General features: G+C 37.2%; 1 protein-coding gene and 1 long non-coding RNA gene across 7 annotated transcripts in view; one reads left to right on the forward strand and one right to left on the reverse strand.

The window, feature by feature from the left end:
• The window catches only part of N4BP2L2 (NEDD4 binding protein 2 like 2), a 115,639-nt gene extending 111,493 nt beyond the window's left edge, over nt 1-4,146 (reverse strand). For all 6 annotated transcript variants that reach the window (XR_007126123.1, XR_007126124.1, XM_047723106.1 and 3 more), the window contains exons 1-2: nt 3,974-4,146; nt 1,270-2,531 (exon numbers count right to left, since the gene is read on the reverse strand). Coding sequence is in view for 4 of the 6 variants with exons in the window: in XM_047723106.1 (XP_047579062.1) it covers nt 1,270-2,531; nt 3,974-3,985 (1,274 nt within the window). In the remaining 2 variants the exon portion in view is untranslated. The remainder of the gene's footprint in view (nt 1-1,269; nt 2,532-3,973) is intronic.
• Nucleotides 4,147-4,278: 132 nt separating this feature from the next.
• On the forward strand, nt 4,279-5,729 carry LOC125096470 (uncharacterized). The gene is made up of 3 exons (XR_007126206.1): nt 4,279-4,402; nt 5,164-5,316; nt 5,705-5,729. It is a non-coding gene; the product is annotated as an uncharacterized LOC125096470 (long non-coding RNA).
• The last annotated feature ends 4,623 nt before the right edge of the window (nt 5,730-10,352 follow it).

The following is a 10,352-nucleotide window of genomic DNA, read 5'->3' on the forward strand; positions in this document are numbered from 1 at the left end:
CGGTCACTCACTCTCCAACTTAAGAAACAAAAAAATATTTCGTAAGATTTTATTTGTCAGAAAGAGAGCGCAAGCACACACACAGGCATGGGGAGCAGCAGGCAGAGGGAGAAGTAGGCTCCCTGTTGAGCAAGGAGCCCAAAGTGGGACTCGATCCTACAACCCTGGGATCATGACCTGAGCAGAAGGAAGACGCTTACCAAACTGAGCCACCTAGGTGTCCCAAATAAAAAAGAAAAAAAATCTTTAAAAAAATAAAGTAATAAGAATCAAAATGCAAAGATCTAAATTTAAATTCATTTACAAAGATCACAGCTTACAATCTAGCTTGAAATGTATCATAAATTTAATCTTTCTTTAATTTTATTGCTTCTGGAGAAACCTGTTTAGACTGTTTTGCTTCTAGAGAAACCTGTTTAGACTGTAACGGTTCTTTGGACTTTTTTATTCTCACTGGAAGACATCAAACAATTTTCTTTTTCTCCTGATCTGGCATTAATCTTGAGCCATCCTACAAAAACTGCAAAGAATCTGTATTTTCTTTGTACTCTTTTTCACATCTGCACAAATAAATTCAAGGGCATCAATATTCTTTTTTAAAAAGTGCAAACTAAAACAGGAATTTTAAACATTCTGTCATGCAATAAAACATAACCAGTTCAAACTCCATTTAACTCAGGTACTGCTCACTTCAGACTCCTTAAAGAAATAAAAAAAAGTTTCCTCTGCCAATCAAAGGTATGAACATGCCACAGTGCTGAAAACAAACTGACACCTCCTTTTCCTTGGTATATCTCATTTGTTTCTCTTAATTATTCCAGAAAAATAAGTATTACTCTTTCCATCAACAGACAGCAAAATTTGTCCAAGGCCATAAAGTTTGAAATAACTGGGTCAAAAGCCCAAATCTTCCGACCCTGAGTCCAGCTCTTCTTGGATAGCTGACTTAAAAAGGGAAGGCCAGTACAGTTCTCAAATAGCATTTACTAACATCACTGTCATAATTATACCTAGTGTATCTATTTTTAAAACCCTTAGCAGAATCTTTATATGCCAACTCTCCTTTCTTGTAACTTCTCCCAAGTCTTTAACCTGAGCTTATTCTCTTAAGAAAATGTTTTTAAATATTTACTGTCGGATATCATTCTCAAGTGTAACAAATTAAAGATTTTCTACTAGAAACATGAAAGCATTTGTCACTGATAACTACTATCATGTATGATTTTTAAGTAATGAACTACCAAGCATTCACTTGGTATAAAGACTCACCGAGACAACGTTGTTTTCCCAGAACCAGGCAAACCTCTTAAAAGAATAAGTAACTTCTGCAATTTATTTAACTTTTCCTCTTGAAACTGCTGGTTCTTAAGCCTGTCTATTCCATTATGCTTGTCCATAGAAGGATCTTCCCAGCATCCTTCCCTGGTTTCACAGAAACCATTACTCACATATCCATCTTGCACACTGTAGCCATTAAAAAAGGAATGATCTCTACCGGTATTCTCACTATAGTCAATATAGTCATTGTTCTGATCAAAAGTCAAACAATCCCAGTTAATGTGACAACTATTTACATAATACCCATTTTGATGCTGAGACCCATCTGGAACATGGAAAATATTTGATGATGGATTTGGTGGAGCACTGAATCTTTGCATATTTAAATGATAGTTAAAACTGGGAGAAGGAGGACCTTGGGGTACTATAAAAGAATGCACTGATTGCCATTCAGGCCTGAAGGAAGTTAAGGAATCATCACAAAATGCAGGTATTACTTGTCCATTACAAGGATATTTGCCTGGCTCGTTCTCCCTGCGCTGTTGGTAACTACAATGCGACTGAAGAACATTACTAATATCTCTTTCCTTTACTTCTTCAGATTTTAACAGCTCATTATTATGGTCCTGATAATACACAGTAAGTTTTTCTTCAGAGTGCTCAGGTTCTTCACAATTGCCTTCTAGATCATCTTTTTCATTTTCAAGCTCTTCAATTTCCTTGTAAAACTGGAATAATTCGTTGTCAAGTTTTGATTTTTTGGAGTTGAATTTCTGTTTCTGTTCTCGTCCTCCTTTGCCATCTATACCACTGGCTACTTCTGAGTGATTTCTCCTTTCATTATATTTCTTCTTCTCAGGGGGATTGTAAATGGGTCCTATAAATGCTTTACTTGTGCTATATATCTCATCATCTTTGGATACCAATGCAGGACTGGCATCCTGTAAAATCTGTGTATCAATGGATTCAATAACATCTGATCTATTATTGCCAGACATCTCATCATGCACAGGTTTCACCGAGTTTGTAATTTTGGTTTTGTCCTCCTGAAGATAACTATGTTCCTTGACATCAACAATGGTCACAGGGACCCAATCATTCCCAGCTTTCTCTTGGATTCTGTGAAAATCAGCAGTACCAAGATGAGAAAAAACATAAGCCTCTTCAGCTGACTTCAATTTTTTATAGCATGGTTCACCTGTCAGTTCTTCACGAAGATCCAAGGATTTCGCTTCAGTTTCACCATAAGGCATCTGAGGACCAAATAAATCATGTAATTAATAGCTAATACTTTAAAAATCTAAACAAAAGTTTTTCAGAAACAAGAAAACAGAAAAGACATTTAAATGGCAAATTTTCCCAAAATACAAAAATTATTATAACCACTTACTATTTAAGTATTATTATAATGATTTAGGGGTGGGACCTCACTTTAAAAAAAAAAGATGTTATCTCACATTTATTCCAAATGATGCATTTTTTAATAGATTTTTTTTTTGTCAGAGAGACCACAAGCAGGGGGAGTGGCAGGCAGAGGGAGAAGCAGGGTTCCTTCTGAGCAAGGAGCCCATGCTGGACTCCACCCCAGGATATGATCAAGACCTCCAGTGAAGGTAGACACTTAACCAACTGAGACATCCAGGCATCCCTGAATGACTGATGAATTTCTGAAACTTGAAGAATTTAAGTAAGTTTGGGAAATTGAATCAATAATATATACTTTGACGATACAGATACACAACTGCATACTAATATGGAGAGTAAATCTGCCACCCAACTCACACTTATCTAAACTGGTTGTGATAAATGTCATCATAAACTCTTCTTGTTTAAAACCACTATATCCTTCCAAGTAAATGCACCCAGCTCCCAAACCTCAGCATCTCCTTACCAGTCAAACGTTAGATACTGAAATGCCAAACTTTACAGACCCTATTCCTGTGAATAGAGTAAAAGTGGTTTCCAAATGGGTGTACTGAGTTCATTTAAAAGGAAAAAATAACTTCAGTTGCACTAAGAATGACTCAAATATGTCATATTATGTTTAGAAATCTGACACCTCCCCAAATCAACGCGTTCATCCTTTCCACATGCTTGGCCAATCTCCAAGATAAATTCTGCTTCCCTTGAAATTTCTTAGGGGCCCTCAAAAGTGCAATCCCAAATGCAGTTTTACTCAATACTTCATTTTGCCCGCTCTCTGGAACTCCTCCAAAAGGACAGAACAAGGAAAGGGCAAAAAAGACAAAGCAGACAATGATACAGGTAGGCCCACAGAAACTGGGGGGGGGGGGGGGGGGGGGACACAACTGTAAAGAACACCGCCCTATCGGAAACGCCCCACCCCGCCTCCGACCACCTCTCAGTTCCTCATTTCCTCATTCGGAATACGATAAAACTCTCAAGGAAACGCAGGACGGCTGCATTAACAGAGCGTGGCCTATACACAGCCTGAGTCCCCTGGCCTCCTGACCTCCAAAGGTGGCCCGGGCAAAAGTGCGTCACCCAGCTCCTTTCTCCCAACGGAGACACGTTCAGGTTCTGTCTAGGAATTCAAGAGATACCCTAGACTCAAAGGTTCACTCCAGCTTTCCACGTTTACGGCTAATCAAAAGGTCCAGGCAAGAACAGACGAGAAGCCGAAAAACGTCACCACCACTACCCCACCCTTACTTAAAATGGGGTGTGTACTCACCTTACACTGCATTCACTTCTACTTCCCAATAAAATCGTGGTCTAGAAAGACACGAACATCTGAAAAGGTGAAAGCAACGCACAAACACCACCCCAAAGCACAGAGGAACTAAAACCCAAACCCTCGGCATCTGAGAAACTGCACCGCCGTACGCAAGATGGCTGCCACCTCGCGGTTACCCCGGCAGGAATTACAGATTTGCGCTCGGCATTGTGGGAACTGAAGTCCCGCGTTCCCACTGGGCCTGGTAATCTCCGAGCTCGGAGACTGGGTCTCCCAGAATCCATTTCGTGAAAGACGCAGAGGCGATAACTAACGTAAACCCTAACTAGTTCCCAGATTTGGAGCTGGGAAGTTGTTTAGAACTGTCAACTTTGGCTAAAAAAGGCAGCGACCTGCTCTGGGATTCGTCGGTAAAGGAAAGAGAACGTGAGTGCCTGGCACCCTAAAGACATAAGCCGCTGTCGGTGCATGCTTTTAAGACTTTCTAGGATACAAAGAATCGCGCTTTTCAACGGGGTCTCAGCATTTGGTATCGCCACGTAGGGTTGCTGGCGTTTCTACAAAAAACCAGTCAGTAATTCCAGGCTCTTCTGTCCATGGAAGCAATCACTGCAGCAAAGCCTTAAGTACTAAGAGAAAGTTATTTCGTATCGTATTTGTGTTGTTTTGTTTTGAGAAACAAGGACCAATTACTGAGCTCTCCCACTTAAAGAGTCAATTTGTGACAAGCACTTAGAGCAGCAGCTGATTAAAACAAAACAAAACAGGGGCACCTGGATGGCTCAGTGGGTTAAAGCCACTGCCTTCAGCTCAGGTCATGATCCCAGGGTCCTGGGATCGAGCCCCACATCGGGCTCTCTGCTCAGCGGGGAGCCTGCTTCCTCCTCTCTCTCTCTCTGTCTCTGCTGCCTCTCTGCCTACTTGTGATCTCTGTCTGTCAAATAAATAAATAAAATCTTTAAAACAAAACAAAACAAAAACAACTCACAGTCCTCAACTCAGAATCCCATCCCTCCACCACCTCCCCGTACTAAGTCCGCTCCCTCCTCTGCATTCTTTCTTGCCACTACAAGTAAACTGCTAACGTCTTGGTATTGGAATAAATCTTTCTGTTGAGGTAGTTTCTGATTTATAAATATAACAGTTAAAATCACGGTCTGGAATATTTGCATTTGATTATTTAACAGCTTTGTGACCAAGAGGGTTTTAGGCGTTTGACCAAAGCAATGCATCCTCTTATAAAGAAAGACTCTTCTTCAAATACAAATTCCCACATCAACCTTTTCTGATGTTTCCTCGTGCTTAGATCCAAGTTATGCTTCCTCGGTGGAAATAACCACGTAAGTGAAGTTGTGTCTTTCTCAGGGTATCTATATTTGGAGGTTCAGGATGTCTGTCCACTCTAAGGTGATATTAATCTTTATCACCTTATCAAGGTGCTTTCCAGTTTCTCCACTGTTTATTTTATCCCTTGCAACTAACAAACAGTCTATGAAGAGCTACTTTGAAACCAAGCAAATACCTTGCTCCTAATCAAACTCTACTCTGTAGTTCAATCTCCATTGGATGATCCTTGCTGCAACCGATCTTTACAATGAGGGTTACAAGCTAGCTTTTTCCCTCCCATTTCCTTCAAGCTTTCCACATTTGTTAGTGGTAATGCTACTATAAAGAAGAGCTATCCTTATTTACTATCAGCATGAATTTATGTTTTCCCTTTTGTTCAAGATGTCCATAAAAAAATCCATTACTGTCTTTTATTATTTATTTAGTTATTTCGTTATATTAGACTATTTTGAGAATAGTTTTAGATTCACAGAAAAACTGAGTAGATGTAGTACACAGTTCCCATTTACCACACCCACCCAACCACAGGTTTCCCCTATTATTAGCCTCTTTATTATGATACATTGTTATAATTAGTGAACCAAATATTGATGCATTCACATAAATTACAGTCCATAGTTATTTAGATTTCTTTAATTTTTACCCAATCTCCTTTCTGTTCCAGTATCCTTTCCTGGATAACATATTACATGTAGCTGGCATTTCTCTTTAGGCTCTTCCTGGCTGTGACAGTTTTTCAGACTCTGTTTTTAAGGACCTCAACAATTTGGGGGGAACTGGTGGATATCTTGTAGGATGCCCTTTTACTGTAATTCATTTATCTGATATTTTCCCATGATTAGACTGGGGTTATATGTTTTTGAGGGGAAAACCACAGAGGTAAAGTGTCACTTTCATCACATAATAGCAGGAGTACATACTATCAACCCAATTTATGATTGTTTATGTTAAACTTGATCACCTGGCTAAAGCAGTTTTCAGATTTCTCCATTGTAAAGTGACTCTTTTTTCCCCCTTTCCATACTGTACCCCTTGGAAGGAAGTCACTGTGCACAGTGCACATTTCTGGTTGTTAATCTCTCTCTCTCTCCCTTAGAGTATTTATATAATTTATTTGGAATTCTTCCACACAGGATATTGTTCTCTTCTTCCCCATTCTTATTTTGTTGCTCAAATCATCAGATTTGGCCGGCTTCAGTTTGGTTCCCCTTTGACCTGCATGTTGAACACTTTCTTACCTTTGTGACACAATAATTTTTCAGGCTTATCTTGTACATTTGTTACTCCTATCCTGGAGTCAACAATTTCTCCAAAAGCCTTGGTTTCTTTTGTTTTTTACTGGAGAATGGTATTTAGAAGCTAAGACCTTAAAACTAAATGTACTTATTGATACTGGAGTGTTACTGCTTTTAGGCCCTCACAATAGAAAAAGGTGAGGGAAAAGGTATATATATATAAAATTTCCACTTAAGAAATCATGAATATTGATACTTAGAATCCAACTACTCTGTTGTCTCCCCAATTTCATATTTGTATTTACCTTCGTTAACAGTGAGATCCTTGTTTCCTAACAGCAATGTTTACTTATTTGCCTAATCCTACATTGCACATAAAATAGTTTCAGAATTGTTACATTCATATTATTACAAAAGCAACTACTAGAAGGGGTTCAAGCCTTGTTTGTAGTTTTTTCCCCCTAGATTGGGGGTTGAAAGCCAAAGTACTATGTGCAAAAATAACTTGAATTAGTTCTTTCACCCTACACTATCCTACTTCAATGGGTTTCTGTTAGTCATTTGAAATACACATGAATTCACTTGTTTCTATTTCTAGTTTTAGTTTATTTTTCCTTCCATTATTGATAATTTCATTTTTCTTTTGGAATATGTAGGATAATGTGCTTCTAAAAAATTTAAATCATACAAAAAGGTATAATCAGAAATATCACACTCTCCTGTATCTCTTGAACCCTTCTTGCTACCACCTTTTATATGTATGCAATTGTATTAATTTTTGATGTATCCTTCCTATGTTTCTTTTTGTAAAAATAAGGTGGATAAATGTATGTTTTCTTCTTTCTTGTTTCTTACTCCAAAGGGATACCATATATGCTGTTCTGCATTTTGCTTTTTTCAATTAACAGTATCTTTTGGAGATTGCTTTGCATCAATTTATAGAGATAATCTTCATTCTTTTTTTTTTAAACAGCTATTTTTTTTAAACAGTAGCATCCATTATGTAGATGTGCTATAGTTATTTACTTTAAATCTGATGCTTAGAATATTTAGGTAGTATCCAACATTTTGCAGATATAAATAACGCTGCAATAAGTAAGCCCGTGTATTTATATTTTAAGAGAACTATCTTTAGAATAAACTCCCAGGGGCGCCTGGGTGGCTCAGTGGGTTAAGCTGCTGCCTTCAGCTCAGGTCATGATCTCAGGGTCCTGGGATCGAGTCCCACATCGGGCTCTTTGCTCAGCAGGGAGCCTGCTTCCCTCTCTCTCTCTCTCTCTCTGCCTGCCTCTCCATCTACTTGTGATCTCTCTCTGTCAAATAAATAAAATCTTTAAAAAAAAAAAAATAAATAAACTCCCAAAAGTGGGATTGTTAGATCAAAAGGTAAATCAAAATATACTACATATTGTCAAGTTTTCTTCCATAGAGATTATATCATTTTCCATGCCCATCAACAATTTATGAATATGCCAGTTTACCTGAACTTTTGACAACATAATGAGTGAGAAATGGTATGTCAGTGTAGTTTTAATTTACATTTTTCTTATTATAAGTTGGGGAGATTTTTGTGTCTTTTCTATGGACAATTGGCTTTGGTTCATGTTTTATTGTATTTTTTAGTCTTTTTTCACTCAATTTCAAAATGTCTTTACGTATTAGCGATATTAACCCTTTTTCTGGCATATTACTCACAATAATTTCTCCTCATTTCTGTGTGTGTTCATGTGTGCTTGGGATCCCCCCTCCATGTAATTTTTTTTTTCAAAACTCATGCCTTTATTACATCTGGACTTTAAGTCATAGCCAGAAAACCTATAAGACGTGCAGATTAAGAGGAATTTACTCATGCTTTTTGCTAGATCTCAATCCATTTGGAGTTTATAGTTACATACGGTATAGGAAATGAATTTCTAATTTTTCCCTAACATGATTTATTAAATAGTTCATCTTTGTTTCAGTGGTTTGAGATACCACTTTTATCATATATTAAATGTCCACATAAGCATGAATTTTCTGCTTTATTCAGTTAGCTTTTCAGTCTATTCAGGTACCAGTACTCTACTTTTAATTGTATCTAGTTGGGTTTATCCACCCCACTCCCTAGTAACTCTAGTAATTTCCTAGCTATTCTTAAGTGTTTATTTTTCCATGTAAGCTAATAGTATCAACTTAACTAGCTCTAAGATAAAGGTTTTTGGTATTTTTTAAGTTGGGATTGCACTCTATTCATAAATTAGCTTAATGAAGAACTGATACATAGATAATATTGACACATCCTGAGAAAGGCTATCTCTCTATTTTTTCAACTCAATTTTTGTGTCAGGAATTTATAGTTTCCTTCACACAGGTTTTGAACATTTACTAAGTTAATTCCCAAGTATTTTATCTTTTTTACTATTATAAATGATACATTCTTTTTTTTTTTCTTCATGAGATCTTCTGGCTGGTTATTATTTGTGGAAGTTAAGACTGTTATTTTTCATATTAATTTCATATCCTACTACCTTACTGAATTATATTGTTATTTGAGATAGTTTAGTACTGATTCCTAGGATTTAACAGGTATGATATCATGTTATCTGTAAACAGAGGTAGTCTCTTCCTTCTTCTTTTACAATTCTTATGCATCTAATCAATTTCTCTTATCTAATTACACTGACTAATACTTTTAGCACAATATAGTAATGAAGATAGTAATCATCTTTGCCTTATTCCTGACTTTAGCGGAGATGTCTTTAATTTTTTGCCATTAAATAAGACACACATATATATGCAATTTTTTTTTCATATTAGAAAGTACCCATCTAGGGGTGCCTAGGTGGCTCAGTCCATTAAGTGTCTGCCTTCAGCTCAGGTTGTGATCTCAGGGTCCTGGAATCGAGCTCCACATCAGGCTCCCGAGTCAATGGGGAGTCTGTTTCTTCCTCACTCTCTGCCACCCCCCGGCTTGTGCTCTCTCTCTCTCTCAAATAAGTAAAATCTTAAAGAAAAAAAAAGAAGAAAGTATCCATCTGTTCGTATTTTCTCAGGAATTTTAAATTAGGAATAAATGTTGAATTTTGTTAGTGTTTTTCAGCAACTGGACATATTAATATGGTGAATTATATTAATATTTCCTAATATTAAACCATACATTCATACTTGATATAAGTCCCACTTGGTCATAATACATTATTTTCTTAGTGTATTACTGGAGGTTGTTCACTATATTTAGGATTTTTGCATTGGTATTTGTAAGTGATTTTGGTTTATGATTTTTTTTGGCCATATCATAATCAGGCTTAGGTATCAAAGACTAGTCACTGATGGAGAAATTAGAAACAAAATAGACAAAATAGTTGAGAGTTCTACTTTCCCAGTCTCCTTTGATCTTCTTTCTCTGAACATACTTTAATAAGCCATATTTTGTTGTCCATATTTTTTGGTTCTTGTTTCTTTCCCATTAATATTTTTATGAGTGAGGACTACCCTTGGTGTGCACCATCTTTGAACTTTTGCATGTAGCCACATTATTTATGCTTAAACTACAGACAGCTTACAACAGGTCATAAGCCAAGTCCCAGTTCATTTGTTCTACCTGCCTCACATGTATTGCCCTGCTCCCAAAATGACACTAGGAGGTATTTTGTAAATAAGAAAATAATACATTTATTTACTTATTGTGCTTGGTGCACTTATCCCTGAAAGTGACAGGGTCAGTAAATCCTAAACAGAGAAGCAAGGGAGAGCATTTTTTCCCTGGCAGTGATGATAGCAAGGAAGGTGGTAACAACACAGGTGTAATGAGGCCA

Source organism: Lutra lutra, chromosome 3 (assembly GCF_902655055.1).
Source record: "Lutra lutra chromosome 3, mLutLut1.2, whole genome shotgun sequence".
Classification (NCBI taxonomy): domain Eukaryota; kingdom Metazoa; phylum Chordata; class Mammalia; order Carnivora; family Mustelidae; genus Lutra; species Lutra lutra.